A 16,157-nucleotide genomic window follows, 5' to 3' on the forward strand; every position below is an offset into this window, starting at 1 on the left:
GAAACTCAGGGTTCTGCCTTATACAGTCAGACCATTGGGCCACCTGACTCAGTATTTCTTTTTTTAACAAATAATTTTTATTAAAGATTTTATTGGTTTACAAAAGTACATGCCTTGTCTCTTTTTTCAGATTGTACAGTCTTTCTTATAAATCAGTTACATTTGTTGTGAGACATTAGTGTTGAGTACAGTATAAGGTTGGGGAAGAAGAGTGGGGAGAGGAGGGGTGGGGTGGTGAGGCTCGTATTCCTTTGTATAATGTGGGGGAGGGGTTGTGTCAGCATCGACTGGGTAGGTTCTCTTTCTGTTCGTTTATTACATTGTCTTGGTATAGTGAGAGGTGTTAGGGTCCCAGGGTGTGGTTGGTTGTCTGTGGTTGGCTGCAGTGGGGTTTGTTTGCATTTGTGAGGGGCGGGGGGGGGGATTGTTGGGTCAGGTAAATCAAAAGATTGATTCCTATGCTGTCAATGGATTCTTGTCATTGTCTTGTTGGGCTGTGTATGTGATAAAGGGGAGCCATACTGGGTTGAAGGCGTCCTCTTCTATTTGTCCCCGTGTCAGTTTTACTTTATTGGTTAGTTTTTCTAATAAGGCTGTTTCCCATACAATCTGATACCACTGGTCCATGCTTACTCCTGACAGATATCTCCAGTGTCTGGCTATGAGGCTTCTGGCTGCTGAGAGCAGGTGGGTTATAAGCTCTGCATAATGTGAATGGTCATTATGATCTTGGAAGATGTTCAGTAGGGCTAATTCCAGGGTGAGTTCTAATACCTGTTAGTTTTTTGTAGGACTGCTGTCCAGAAGGGTTGGATTTTGGGACATTCCCACCACATGTGGAGGTATGTGCCTGTGGATGTGCAGCCTCTCCAACATCTTGGTGAAGTTCCTGGGCGTATCAGCGCCAGTTTCTGTGGTGTTAGGTACCATCGTTGAGATGGGCTTAAAGGGAGGTTTAGATCACATTGTAGTCCATTGTGTGGGGTTAATTTCGTAACCTATGCCGTGCTCCCATTCGTTATTTGATTGCATCAAGGGGGGTTGTTGGGTTTTGGAGCAGTATTTTGTATATTGTGGATACCATCCTTTTGCTGTGTCCCTCTGCTCTGAGGAGAAGGTTTTGAAGGTGGTCAAGGGCCTAGTGGCTGCAGATTTTACTGCTGGATTGTTTAAGAAGGCATGTAGTTTATGGTGTGTTAGCCAAAGTATTTGGGTGTTGGTATGGGTCTGTTTTTGTAGAAGTCTTTTAGACAGTGTAGGCCTTTGGCTTGCCAGGTTTTTATCTGGAGAGTTTGGAATAGGTAGGTTAATTGTCAGCATCGCCCTTGAGCCAGTGCCACTAACTGGACTCATCCACTTCAGCCCAACTGGGCTAGGCGAGCTGGGTAGCACTTCCAGAGACCACCTTCTGCACAGGAACAGGTCAAAGTGCTGTGGACTCACAGCTTAGAGTTGTGAGCACCGGATTCACTCCCACAAGAAGACAGTCGTCACACAGCAGAGTACAGCAGAGTACAGCAGAGTATAAAAACAACTCGGAGAGCAGCTCTGTAGAATATCTTCTTTATTCTATCTACAACTATAATACAACTATATACAGAGCTAAATAGGTCTAAGCATAAATGAATGCTGAACCGCACTGAGTGTCTGCAGCTGCTCTTAGCAGCAACCTTATCTAAACACACAATCTCTCTATAACACTCTCTCTCTCCGACACACTGACTGACTCTTTGATGTGGTGCTGGAGCAGAATAAGTAGAGAGCAGAACACGCCTCCTCCTCTCTGGAGTATCAGCAGACTCCTCAGGAGATTCTTGGATATGGGAGGGGTGAAATCTCCTCAGATTTTACTGCTGGATTGTTTAAGAAGGCATGTAGTTTATGGTGTGTTAGCCAAAGTATTTGGGTGTTGGTATGGGTCTGTTGTTTTTGTTCTTTCAGACAGTGTAGGCCTTTGGCTTGCCAGGTTTTTATCTGGAGAGTTTGGAATAGGTAGGTTAATTGTGGGAGGGTGCTCATTTTGATCATGGCTCTTTTGTCTGAGAGGTTGAAGTCGGTGTTGTTCCATTTCCTCAAATCTTTGTTGATTTGTCACCACAGGGGATTGTAATTGTGGAGATATAGTTTGTTGAGGTTTCTGGTTTCTTTGTACCCCTAAGTATTTGAATTTGGTGTGGCAGAGTTTTAACTTTGTGATGTTGGTGACAGCCTCAGAATTTGCAAAGTTTACTTGTAGGTCTGACACTATTGCAAATGTGTTGAGTTCTGTGATTAGAGAGGTTACTGTGTTTATGGGGTCTGGTGTAGTGACCATCAGGTTGTCTGCGAAGAGCCCTAGTTTATAGGCTTTACCTTTTATTTCTACACCCTTGATACCTGGGGCTGCTCGGAGTCGGATTGCAAGAGGTTCCAGGGCCAAGATGAATAGGAAGGGAGACAGTGGGCATCCTTGTCTTGTGCCTCTTTGGATTGCTATGGTATTGGAGTCCATATTGTTAATTCTGCCTTTTGCTGAGTATTATCTAATCCAGGGTTTCAGGCAGAGGCCTCTCTCCCAGTCCTTCTTGGAGATGCCAAAGTCTGAACCAAGGACCTTTTGCCTGCAAAGCACTCACTCTGCCACGAGTGCAGCCCTTTGAGTGTTCATATGAAGTGTTCCATCATCGTCAAGCATTTCAGCTGCTGAAAAATGCCACAAACCGCCATGCCCTGAAGTTTAACATAAAGAGAAATTTACTGGGCAGGGGTTCCTCATGGAAGTGGCACCTTGCCCCACTCCTTGCACATCTCTCCACCTTCCTATGCCCAAACGTCAAGCTTGGATATGTGGATATTGGAACCATATATGTTTTGACCTTCTCTGTGTTTAGGCCTCCACATATGCAGGATCCCAGGGTTCCAGTTTATGCAGGGGCCCATGAATAGAGAATTCACTTCTTCAGATGCCCAAGCTCTGCAGCCACTTATACTCAGGGAAGCTTCTTTGTAGGAGTAACATGTTAAAGGGAATATATTAAAAAATTGTCCAGTGGCACCTTAGAGACCAACTAAGTTTGTTCTTGGTATAAGCTTTCATGTGCATGCATGTGTTAAAGGGACGTTTGTAGTTGGAGTTCCCTCGGGTTTCGGCAGTCCTGGTGCAGAGGCATATGAAGTTGCATTGCACCATCCTCCCCCAACCCCAGTGCCCTCTGGATGTTTTGGACAACAGCTCTCAAAACATCTGTGGTGCAAAACATCTGGGAGCCAGCAGGGTCGGAAAAGGCTGGACTGCACCCATGCAGAGCTCTCTAAAGACCAATGCGACCCACATTCTCAGGATGCCAGTTTGGTCCTGTTTACCAGCCCTGAAACCTACCAGACATCCACTAAGAGATTCCTGACCTCATCCAGGACTTGTAACTAACAAGAGCCACAAAGCTAGTTATTGTGAAAGATTGGTTGGGAATATAACCTGAGGCCCCTTTTCTATTCCAAAAGACTCGCTAATTCAGATTCTCATTTATTGTAGCCATTTAGCTCCCAAGTGCATCATGTGCCAGGGGGGGTTTCAGAGCTTTGAAAAGGAAAGGCAGGGCCTTAATGGAACCTATTTGTTGCAATAATATGCTGTGCAGAGCAAAAACGATGATGCCTGGGTCGGATATGGAGGGGCAAGGTGTGAAAAGCTGTTGGAGGTTCAGAGAAGCTGAAATTCAACTGATTATTGATTGAAATTCCTTACATTTCTAAATGAGAACAGCCAGACAGGATGCGCTCCTTGTCACTGTTAGCAACCTTTAAAAAAACATTTATTTGCATCTTGTGTCTCCAAACCTTTGCAGTATTAAAGGAGATCTTTAAAGCTGCGATAGCAACAATGCATTTTTATCAGTATATTTAATGAACACTTTATATTGTTTTATGTAAAGTGGTATATAAGCAGGATATAAATATTGCTCAATAGATCTGGAATCTACGGGACCATAGGTTCACCGAGGACTGGAGTAAATTTGTAGATTATTTGAAAAGTATATGCGATGAACAAACAACGTTTGTCGGTTTGCAAGAAGTTCTGTGAAGGAGAATATTAGAAATATTGTAAAAAAGGGAGTAGGGAGGGGGAAGGTTTTCTAAAAGGCAATATTAAATTAGGAAATGCGTAAGAAAGAATTAAAACGGAGGATTCGCAGGAGAGCTGAGGGAAGTCCAAAAGAATGTATTTGTGAAAAATTTTGTTGTGTGTTTTTATAATTTCATATTGTAAAATGAATAAAAATATTTATATATGTAAAAAAATATTGCTCAATAGATGAAGGAGAAAGAAAATAAACCCAAATATTTTTCTGACCCCTGCATCCCATGAACTTGCCAGAAGTGAAGCCACAGGGGAGGATCATGTGTCTTGAATGCAGGAGGTCCTGGGTTCAATCCCAGGTGGGACTGGGAGGAACCCCATCTGAAATTCTGGAGAGCGGCTGCCAGTCAGTGTAGACAACACTGAGCTGGATGGACCAATGGCAGTTTCCTTGTTCCTGTGTTCCATACTATTGATCTGGATATTATCTTGCACCTACCTCTGCTTACAAATAAAACCTCACCCAGATGAGAGATCATGGCAGAACATAGACTCACAGAATTACAGAGTTAGAAGGGGCCCTGAGAGTCATCTAGTCAAACTCCCTGACATGCAGGAATATTTTCCCCAACACGGGGCTCAAACCCACAACCCTGAGATTAAGAGTTTCATATTCTACCAACTGAGGCTTTATATCTCAGTCTTTCATTGGCTTGGGAAAAAGGCAGGCAGAGAAGCATGTTGCAAGATGTCTAAATTTAATCAGAAACAGAACAATATAAACAACCTAGGGATACATTTTAACTTGACCTTTTACCTGACAATATAAAGCTGCTTTTAAATGAGAGCTTTTTGAAGTGCCTTCCTTTGATTAAGATACTGGGTAACAGAGACAACAAGTTTAAGATAAGGCATTAGAATCCTGAAAACAAGGAAGAACAGCAACCCAATACTTTGCACACTAAAAGGCACAGTTTAAGAACAACACATTAACAGAGAGTTAATTTTCTGTATGGTGATTACACTTTAGATTCAATATTTGAATATTGATTTTTGGCAAGCCTATCATTTTAATATTGTTAAATAACATTATTTTAATTGTTGCTTCTAATTATTCCTTTCTTTCAAATAATTTTATTGATTTTGCAATAATATATATTAAATGAATTCAAAGTATTCCATGCAGTCTTCCTTAGAAGTTTCAATGTTATTGAGCAAGTGATATAGCTTTCTTCCAAAAATATTTTATTTTTCAATTTCTCTATAATAAAGAGGTGTTTTTTTAAAGGGAAAACAAATTACCAACAACCTCTCCCCCCGGCAGCCTCTTGAACTGACACACACAGACACATGTTTACGTTTTCCGTTAAAAAGGTTTTCTGGTGCACACTATTGTTGGTGTTCAGTCATCAAACTCAACCTTTCCGTATCACATAAAAACAGGGAATTATTGCAAAAAATATTAAATTTTCCATATTGTTCAATAAACACTACAACCCCCCAAGAGTGTTAGCTACCCCTCGTTACATGTTCACCTTTGCCACCTAACTGTGATTTCACATTTTTTAAAAATGCCAAAATGAGGCAGTAGCTAGGAAGCTCAGAGACATTCCAAGAGTCTCAATAACAAACTAATAACAGTGAGAAAATCCACTTACATCAACGACAAAGATCTTCTGGGAGTCATCCAAAAATTGGACCTTCAGGTGCAGCATCCTTGAGCAGGCAGCTGAGCAGTTGGCAAGATCTTGACACTCTGGTTTGCAAGCGGAGGCGGGGGGGGGGGGCTTGCTCCTGTTCTGATTCATACAGGATTTCAGTCTCTGCAGGAGGGCAATTGCTGGCAACTGGAGCATAAGCAGGAAAGGGAAGGTGCTGAAGGTAGACACCAACGCCACCATCACAATCGCCAGGCAGCTAAAAGGGTTTCTTTTGTTTGCAGCTTTCCTGAGTTTCTGAAATGCTAAGAGACTAGTATTATGCTAAGAAGTAAGAAACTGCATTTCTCTAGAGATGCTCTGGGTTTGAACCAGTCCTCATTGCTCCATAAACAACTGAAGCACGAGGAGCAGCCACTTGCCAGACTCAGAATTTCATAGAGTTCAGCACCTGCAGCTTGGACCTATATGAACTTGTTTTATTTTTGTTTTTTACCATGAGAACTAGAGATTTTTTAAAAAGATTAGAGATGGGGAACCAGTGGACCTCCAGATATAAGTGGACTTCAACTCCAATCACCCATAACTCTTGGTCATGCCAGCTGGGCCTGCAGTGACCCATTCTTCCGTCAGAATCTAGTTGATGACCCAGCATATAGCAACGTGGGAAAGGACTGCAGTTATCCATGGGCTTACAGGCACTGGTTATTTACAAGAGAGGAGTACTTTGTGTAAGTGGAGGCATGTTGAAGTCTTCAGCTTTTCTCTTCCTGCTTTCCCCCTTATGAAGCAAAATCCCTACATGACTTCTAAACCAGGTGGTGGTCTGAACAGATCTGCCCCACACTGACAAATGTTTAACAGCCTGAGTGGTTGCAGTCTTGTCTCAACAACACAAGAAATGTTATCTTCATCCTTCTGATGAGCCTGCCATCCTCAATCACACCAAATTTAACTTCTCTTTGCTGGAGAAATTGAATATTTGCAGCTTTTCCCTTCAAAGAACTCATAGAAGGAACCATCAGAGACTGGATGCATACAGGCAAGGGCAAAAGACACAAGGCACAAGGTTTTAAAAAGTAACCTTGGACCACATGTGTGCCAGATTTCTCTCTGTTGTGCACTTACATCTTAACAATTTTTATCAGGCAGCATTTATGGGGCTCGCTTTACAAAGACAGTTGGATGGGGGAATGTGTGACCCTGTTCCTTGAAATGAGGGTGTTTTGCCCATAACATCCATGGAATAACTGCTGCCAGTCCGTGTGTAAACAATGCAGAGTTAGAGGGGTCTTTCCTAACAGAAGACAGCTTTCTAAGTTCCTGAAGGTGGAATATTTTAATTATTTTTTTCTGGAACAGGTTGCTTTGCAAGGCGACTGTGCCTTTGGTCAGTGGAAGAGACATTTATTTGCTTTAAAAGAGCACCATCTCCTGGTTATTTTTACCAAGCTGTCAGATTTTCAGTTTCGTGTTGTGTATGCGTTGGAGGCAGCCTTGCACTCCTCTGGGCTTGCACTCCCTTTAAATCCCAGTCCTCCTGCAGATGCTGGCTTCTAAATGAAGCTTCTCCGAATTAGCAGTGGACTAACTCACACTCAGAAGGGAACAAGTGGCTCTCCTTAAAGCATTCAGTGCTCTTAAGTTTTATGTTGAAATAAAGCAGCTCTCAGAAGAGAGTCTAGCACCACCAGCCAATTAACACGAGCCTTGAACAAAATACAAGAGGACAGGTCTCTGCCTCCATTGGGCTTACAAAATTCAGCCCCGGGAGGCAAAATGGAGAAGGCAGAGGGAGGCAGATGGGTGAACGGGAGGTGAGCTAAGTAAGCCTGAGAAAGTGACCAGTCCAAGGCCACCCAAGGAACAACATAACTGAGTGGGGATTTGAGTTTAACCCTCACGGTGCTACAGTTCCCGGCAACCCTTAGGCAACCCTTAAAAACCAGTTCCCAAGATTCTTTGGGGGAAGCCATGTGTTTTAAATGTGTGGTGTGGTACACAGCCCCAGCTGAACACTCTTGATGGTCCTACCGAAAGGGATGCATATGCTTCCCTGTCCCACCTCTTGGTGGCAACGGCCTGTAGCTCAGCGGCAAAACATTTGCTCTGCATGCTGTAGTCACAGGTTTGATCCCTGACATCTCCCATGGAGTTGGGAGAGACTCCTGCCTGAAACCCTGGAGAGATGCTGCCAGTCAGTGCTGACAACGCTGACCTGGTCAGACCAAGGGCCTGACCTGGTATTTTGTACCACATCATGCACTTTGCATTATGCCACCCTACCAAATATCACATGCAGCTGAGGGCAAGTTAAGAAAAGCAGTTGTTGGATGCTTGCATTTGAGAAAAGTTCACTGGTGTTGTTTCCCATTGGGTGTGGCCCTTTGTGCTTAGTCATGCTGAGAGCCCATTGTGTGACGCAGATGACGGACTGGATTTCACAGTGAGCAGTCCTCACCCAACCATGATGCACACTGGGCGAGACCTTGAAGCAGCCACACTCTCTCAACCGGAGTTAACGATAATGTGTCCGTGTACTTTGCATGAGGGCCCACTTTCCCACGGCGGAAGAGCAAGACAAACATGTTTTTTTAAAAAAGCAATTAAAAATATATAATTTCCTCTTTGCTGTAATTTGCTCTGATCTTGCGCAACTTCTGGCACTGTTTCTGTGGAGCGTTCTGCCACCTCCCTGTCCTTGGCCTTGTGGTAGGCACGGACCATGCCTTGAGCTGGATCTGTAGAGGAGGAAGTGGTTGAGCTCATGTCTGAGCAGAAACAGTTCCCTTTGCTGCAGAAGATGTGTAGTTTTGCCACTCACACCCTGGCTTGTGTACTTTAAAAACAGCCAAAGGAAAGGCACTCTGGCTGTGTTCAGAGATACCTTTTTGCATAACTACATTTGCGACTGGATTTTTTAAAATCGTAACAAGGAAGGATGTGGCCAAACACGAAAAAAAAATTAAATGGTAAAAAAGAAACCCCATAACACTGTAAGATGCACAAAGCAAGGTTAGTAGCTCTGCCCTGAACCTCAAGCCCAAAGGAGAGCTCATGGGAGCAGTGGCGGAGCTTCATGCTCTGGCACTGGGGGGGCGGAGAGCAGGCGGGGTGGGGCTGGCGTGTGTCCTGGGGGCGTGGCATGTTGCCTGCAGGGGCGTGACACCCAGCGCGGGCGGGGGGGGGCAGCTGCAATGGTACCCCACCAGGATTGTGCTTCCGGGGGCAGTATGCTCCCCCCACTCCTCTTCTTCCACCAGTGCATGGGAGTGGTTGGATGCAGGGATATCAAAGAAGGATGTCAGAAAAGCCAGTGTTGCGTTCTAATGCTTTATTAAAACAAAGGTGCAGACTCACAGCACTAGCCTTTACAGACATAGGATAGACACCACAGTTAGCAGGTGGCTTTTCCGCACCTGATTAGGGCATAGGTGGCAAATACCCAAGTCTTACCATCAGCTCCCCTTTCTGGGCTCAGAGCCCAGCACTCCAAGCCCACAGATAAGGAGAACATCAAAGCAAGCCCATTAGCTTATATCAAAGCAAGGAAATATAAGCATATATGAGCTCATTGTTATAACCAGTACAAATTAATTGTGGGGTTATCTTGACTAGCAAGATGGTGACTGCAGAGCTTCTGGAACAGTTCACCTTGGGTTCAACACATGCTCGGCTCAACATCAAGAGTAAAAAGCCACAAGTTCATGTCACTTCAGGAGAGTGAGCTGAAGTCCATTCCAAAAGGTCGGTCATTAGATGGGATGTATCCTTTAGGTTTACATAAGAAATAGACTGAAACCAAAGCTCTGAAAAATAGTCTTTGTGTTTCTTTCTTGGCCTGCCTACATTCCTGGCTTAATTTATTGTTTAATGCCCATTGTTCAGAGATACTTTTTAAAAACCTGCATTTGTCAGAAGAGTTGGTTCTAGTTCCTACTTCATGGAAGGGTTTCAGAGGTATTTGTCCTGTAAAAGGAAAGTACTATGTTGCTAAGCTTTTTGCCCAAAAACGAGTGCTAGCAGGCTTTTTAAAAACAGTATGTCAGAATAGAACATAAAGGAAATGAAACCTTAACCAATGTTGAGCATTCCTGTAGTTGAGCACACCCCAAGCCTCTATTTGAAATTAAGAAAATGAATATTTTCTAAAAATATAATCAATATACTTCACCACTACACCTTTTATAGTAATACAAGATTAGCTTGCTATTTCATCCTTGGGTCTTTATTACCCTCTATTAACTGTTCTAAGGTTTTGAGCAACATTTTAAATAATTTAATATTTGGATTAAGATGCAATCTCTCAGTTTTATTAACTACATATGCCTATAAGCACTATACATTTTTTAATGCAACCTGCTAGTGAAATGGTTCAGATGTGGCAAACTTGGTTTTGCACTGTTATTAGTCTGAACCAGAAACAGCCCATTAAAGACTCATTGCTGAATCCAACCCAGAACGAAACGACAAAAAACCATCTAATCCAGGGGTTGGCCACCTAAGGCCCTGGGCCACAAGAGGCCCAGGGGGTCGTTTAACTAGCCCATGAGCCGCCCCGGTACCGAGCCGCCTGCTTGGCAAGTCTCCGCGTGCTGCGCTAAACCGACACAGCACAGCACGGGGACTCGCTTCCGTGGCGCCGGAGATCATATCTGCGCAGGTGCTGACGCCAGAAATCGCGCATGCAATCCGGCCCACAGAAGGATCTCCACTGGAGTGTACCGGCCCAGGTGAGGTAAACCTTGCTGACCCCTGACCTAATCTTCTTGAAGATCATCTAGTTCAGCCCCTTCTGGAGGCAGAGTGCAACCACAGCAACCTGACAGAAGGCTGTGCATAAATACATCTAAGTGAAGGAGAGCCCATGACCTCTGAGACAGTCTGTTCCACCACCGAACACTTCTTAACATTAGGAAGCTTCCAGCTAATTCCACACACACCCCTGCCAAAGTTCCCACCTCTTGGTTCCCTTCCAGCCTTCTGGGGGAACAGAGGACACCCCTACACCAGCAGAAAACTCCTTCAGGTATTTGAAGACAGCTATCATGTCTCCCTTTCACTTCCCCTTAAGAGTTCTTTCCATTAGTTCTTTCCTCATAGAACTTGGTTGCCACACCATCTGGACCAATGTCCAGGATCATCTTGAATTGTGGTGCTGTGTTCCATGGTATTACCCATCTCCACATTTAATCCACAATCCCTCTATACCTTCATCCAAGTCGAACAACACATTTCTCTCCAGGCTGACACAGAGACGTCATGGAAGAGCACTTGTTCAGTGCAGTTCTTCAAACAGTTAATCCTTACCAATTCTATCACCCAGTAGATAAATGATAGATAGATAGAGAATGATGTTTGTTTCATCTTTCTAGGTACCTATTTTCATTTCACCAACTTTTCAACAAGAGCATCATAGGCCTTATCAAATGCTTTGCTGAAGTCAAGATATAGAAATCTATTATCTACCACACTACAAACTCTAATAAAGAAAAAAGGATAAAGGCTGGTCTAGTATGACTTACTCTAAATCAGTGGTTCACAAACCTTTTGCGGTTGCCACCCCCTTGATTCCATTAAATTCCCAGTGCCCCCTATCCTATCTGTCAAAACCATTATCCAAATGGCAGTTTGCAGGACCCACTAGAGAAGTTAACAACAAAATTCAAAGCATTAACAATTAATTGCACCTTTATTCAAAATCCAATTAAATCTATAGTTTAATTAATTCAACCAAGGTGATGAACTTGACCCAGTGCCCCCAGCTTTGCAAAGCCTGAGTTTTTTTACACCTAACTGCTGACATAAAGCAGACCAGGTTGTGGTTTCTCACATCTGCCTCCTCAATTCTCTCTATTTCCCTCACCTTGTTGGGAAAAAAAGACATTTGCCCATCTCCAGTATTCCGACAGACACTTTGGAACAGGCATGGGGAATATTTGGCCCTTCTCCTGCTGAATTGGCCATGCTTTCTGTGGCTGAAGGGCATGGGGTTCTTCACATCTGCTTTAGAATATGGTGTGTATGTACACATGCACACACACGAATCACAGATTCTTAGGAAGCTGAATTTTGCACTCTGGCTCATGTATAATGCCCCTGCACACAGCTGCAATTATATGGTACATACCAACTACCTCATTCTAGAAACCCAGCCACTTCCCTTAGCATAGATATTACCAAGACAAACAACAGTGATGCAGTTTTGGTAATTAATACAGGTATCTATTTTATTTAAAAAAAGTTACAAACAGGTGGACTGTAGGGTCGTCTTACAAAATAATGAATGAATGAAATCCGGGGGGGGGGGGTAATAGGTGGTTTTTAGTTTACAATGCATTAGATCATAGTTCTAAGTTTTGCATTCACTAATTTCCCCAGGTTTTACTTTTTTACCAATAAAAGGTACAGCACACTGGTTAAGTTCAGGTTTCCTTTTAGGTACTTTTCACACATATCACGGCTCTCAGCTGTGTCCATGCAAAAGGTCACAATTGTACCAGTTGCTGGCCAGTTGCTCTGGGGGGGGGGGAGAGGAGCAGGGCCTCAACACCCACCATACAAACAACAGAAAAGGTGGCTAAGGGAGACAATAATTCTTTCAGAATTATCTTGTGTTCTGCTGCCACTTTTCAGTCTAGGGGACAGGGTGGTTTGGGAGACCTCTGAAAATGGCCTTTGTTTGGAGAGTCCCACTGCAGTGATTTGAACACCCAAGAGAGATGCTGGAGGGTCAAAGGAAGCAGCCCACCAGAAGCTTTGCCCTCAACAAGCTCTGATGAAGCTAAAAGGGGGCTTAAGAGACAACCTTTTCAATTAACAAAGAGACCCAGGAGGCAGGCCTGGGGGTCCTGCAAATATGCACCTTGCGTTATCAGCCACTTCCACAAAGCTACTCCTCACTGCAACCCAAGAGGAAGCCTCAGCTAAACATTTGCTCCCTTATTCCAATTTGCAGAGAGGAAACTGACACTGGGCATAAGTTTTGCCATTCCTGGTAATATACCAACTGCTGATGTCAGTTAAGAATTTTAAATCACATTTTAACAAATGATCAATTAAGAAACAAAAGGGAAAGGGTTTGGTGGCAATGCAAGGTTTCTGCCCTCTTAGGAAATTAGGTTATTTGGATCCTCTGTTCCCTTGGCACTACTAACATGTTACCATATAAATATACTTTGAGAACAGCCTTCAGTTTTGAAGTCTTCCATTAAAGTGCAAACCTAACATTAATTTCTAGTAACCCCATTGCAAATTTGGTAACCTGAAGCTTTAAACTTAAAACTGATTTTTTCTCAATAAGGTTCAAATGAGACCAAACATGCAGAATGCTGGTGCCTCTTTTTGAAATTATAGTTGCCTCATATCTCAGGCTGGTACTTAATTGCAAGAATTCATTGTCAACAGGTTATTGGCTTTTATAGGACAAGGCAGTATTTATCAAGCATGTTCAAATTAATTGAGCTAGGCTCTTAAACCTACAATTTGATACAGGTAAATGAGCCACAGTTATTCAGACTGTGGGGAGGAAAAGGCGGTTTCTCAAATCACTGCTGGAAAAAACTCCTACCTCAACACTTCAACCATTTATATACTTTTCATTCTGCTTAATACCTGTGTTGCTGTTCTATGTTTTCAAGTATCCAGACAAAATAGTTTAAATCAGGTAAACTCTGCAGAAGGCAATGACTGTGTAATGCAATCGTGCATGGAGTTGATGCTCAACAATCTTGCCCGCTGTGCCAGCTCAGAGTACTGGAAACCAGGGGAGTGGGCAGGAAATAAGCAAACAGATATTGCTTCAAAACATTATTAGGAGAGAAACAGTATTTTAAGAACTAGAAAATGTTTTTTTGTTTTTGCATTTGATGTCATCTTAATCCTGTCAGGCAAACCCAAGTTAGCTTTTGCTTTTGAACAAAAGCCACGTGGGCAACTCATTATTCTTTGCCGAGAAATACAATATCAGAAATTGAAAAATGTCCTGGTGATTTAACATGAATGCTGCATCAGTTTAAAAGGGGAAAAACAAACAAACTCTGAATACCATGTGATAAGAAGGAAAACACATACAAAGTGCTGGTCAGCTGGAGACCCAGTCCAATAACTTCCTATCTTCATGTAAGACCAATGACCAGTCACCACAGCTGCTAACGAAATGTGATGTTTAAAACATCCGTACAATATGACTCATATCTATGACACCATCACATGTAAACAGAACATTTTGAAGTTTCAACCAGTGACATTTTGGGGGAGAAGAAAACTTTCTTTTTGCAAATCAAGCACGGATGTGAGGTAATATACAGAAGTAACCACTTGTTTAAGGCTCACTTTTATTCTCCATTAAAACTTTCACTTAAAAAGGCATTGAGTAGGTAATACTGAGTTTAAAATTTAATAAATACAAGTTCTGGAAATCAATTAAAGAAATCAAAACATATTTTTAAAATGAACTTTTGCATATTAGCCATTAATAGGAATTTAGAAAGCTATTTTAAAAAGAACGAGAAGGACTGAGAGATAAAGAACAGATTTCAGAATGTGTGGTAAACATGCTAAGCGTTTGTTGCAGGCCTACGGATGTCCATGGCCGCCGCTGACCTTTTTGCACCCACGCCTGGAAATGTGCTCTAGAGAGAGAGACAGGATTTAGCAAGGCTCAGTTCTGCAGCCTGGGCTGAAAGGGTTTCTCCAAAGCAGCATCTGTGCAAATTCCTCTGAGTTCTTATCTGCAGTTAAGACAAAGAGCAAATCAAAGGCAGGCACAGCTCTTTCAGGATACAGGCCAGTGATTGGGCCAGGGGCCAGCCTATCCTTGTATTAAACAGACTCCACACTTTGGCGCAACAGCCCACGCCCACTGTTTCTGGGCACACCTTACCCCCAAGGTGGTTGAGATTCAGTCAGGCCCTTTCGCCTTGTCCTCTGTAGCTCCCCCACCCTATCAAGCACACAAGGCTCCTTTACATTCCCTTTTCTCATGCTTCATTTGAGTGCACAAATTTTCCCCTGACATGTAAGCCAATTTCATCATCAAGGCCAGGATTCTGCAATACAGTGGTGCCTCGCAAGACGAAATTAATCCGTTCCGCGAGTCTCTTTTTCTTGCGGTTTTTTCGTCTCGCGAAGCACGGCTATTAGCAGCTTAGTGGCTATTAACGGCTTAGCAGCTTAGCGGCTATTAACGGCTTAGTGGCTTTAAGAAAAAGGAAACAAACTCGCAAGAACTCGCAAGACGTTTCGTCTTGCGAAGCAAGCCCATAGGGAAATTCGTCTTGCAGAACAACTCAAAAAACGGAAAACTCTTTCGTCTTGAGCGTTTTTCATCTTGCGAGGCATTCGTCTTCCGGGGCACCACTGTAATGTGAGTGGCACAGAGAAAGCAGGCAGTGATGCTTTTCAGACAGTGTTACACCTGGCAAAGTAGAATTTGCAAATGGCATCCCTCAGCAAGGAAGGCAGTCCACACACACCCAAACAGCCTGACATAACAGAAGAGAGACCTCTGGTATTTCACTGGAAGCCCCCCCCCCCTTTTTAAGAGTGGAAGTTTCAGACCAGGGCAAAGGAGAGGCTGGACAATGTCACCGGTGTTATTCCATTTGCAGCAACTGATGTGAGTTTCAACACAAACTTTTAAACTGCAGAACACAGTCAGCAACCACCCTGGAATATTTAAATGATAGCTGACACATCAGACTGTTTTCGTAACCTCTTGCCTCTTTTGAGCCAAGAGGCAGCTTCAAATCATGCAGAAGCACAGTAGGAATCAGCAGTGGCACTCTTCCGCTTCTTCATATGCTTCTATTATTAAAGTGATTTGCATGACAGGGAATATGCTTAGAGCAGCTTGCGCAAGGACTCTGGGGTCTGATCAACCTCAGAAGGCCCATATCCACATTCCTTTTAGACAGCCATCTTTATACCCAAAGCCAGGCAGCAGGAGGAAAGTCTCAAGAGAAGACTTGCTGCCTCTGGAGTGGTTCTCCTTGGACTAGGCTGGGTGATTCGCTGGACTCCAACTCCCATCAGCACAAGACAGCTTGGCCAGTGGTCAGGAATGATGGCAGCTGCAGTCCAGCAAAATCTGGAAGGTACCAGGAAAGATGGAAAACCAGGAAACAGATGCTGAGGCAAGTACCTCAGGCCAGCCTCCCTCCTTACCCCACGGGGCTAAATGAGGCAGCCCGATGGCTGCCATCAACTTGCATCTCCACCTCATTTTCTGCGCTAGTCTGCATCCTGCTGGTGCACTCATGAGGTTCCAAAAAACTATCAGTACTAACTATGAACTATCAGTAGCCCGTGCACCTTGTTAATCTAGTTACTAGGCACTGTTGCAAATAATGTGGTTTTGCCACTTATTTGCCACCTCACCAACTACTGTTGAAGCTCCATTACACTTTTGCATAGCCTGTATGATCACATAAGGCACAGAG

General features: G+C 43.5%; 1 protein-coding gene across 2 annotated transcripts in view; it reads right to left on the reverse strand.

Annotated features, from left to right (window-relative positions):
• The window catches only part of FRMD7 (FERM domain containing 7), a 51,382-nt gene extending 45,564 nt beyond the window's left edge, over positions 1-5,818 (reverse strand). For both annotated transcript variants that reach the window (XM_081180457.1, XM_081180456.1), the window contains exon 1: positions 5,716-5,818. In XM_081180457.1, the coding sequence (XP_081036583.1) occupies positions 5,716-5,772 (57 nt within the window). In that variant the 5' untranslated portion in view covers positions 5,773-5,818. The remainder of the gene's footprint in view (positions 1-5,715) is intronic.
• Positions 5,819-16,157: the final 10,339 nt, after the last annotated feature.

The sequence above is a fragment of the Podarcis bocagei genome (assembly GCF_964188305.1).
Source record: "Podarcis bocagei genome assembly, chromosome: Z".
NCBI classification, from domain to species: domain Eukaryota; kingdom Metazoa; phylum Chordata; class Lepidosauria; order Squamata; family Lacertidae; genus Podarcis; species Podarcis bocagei.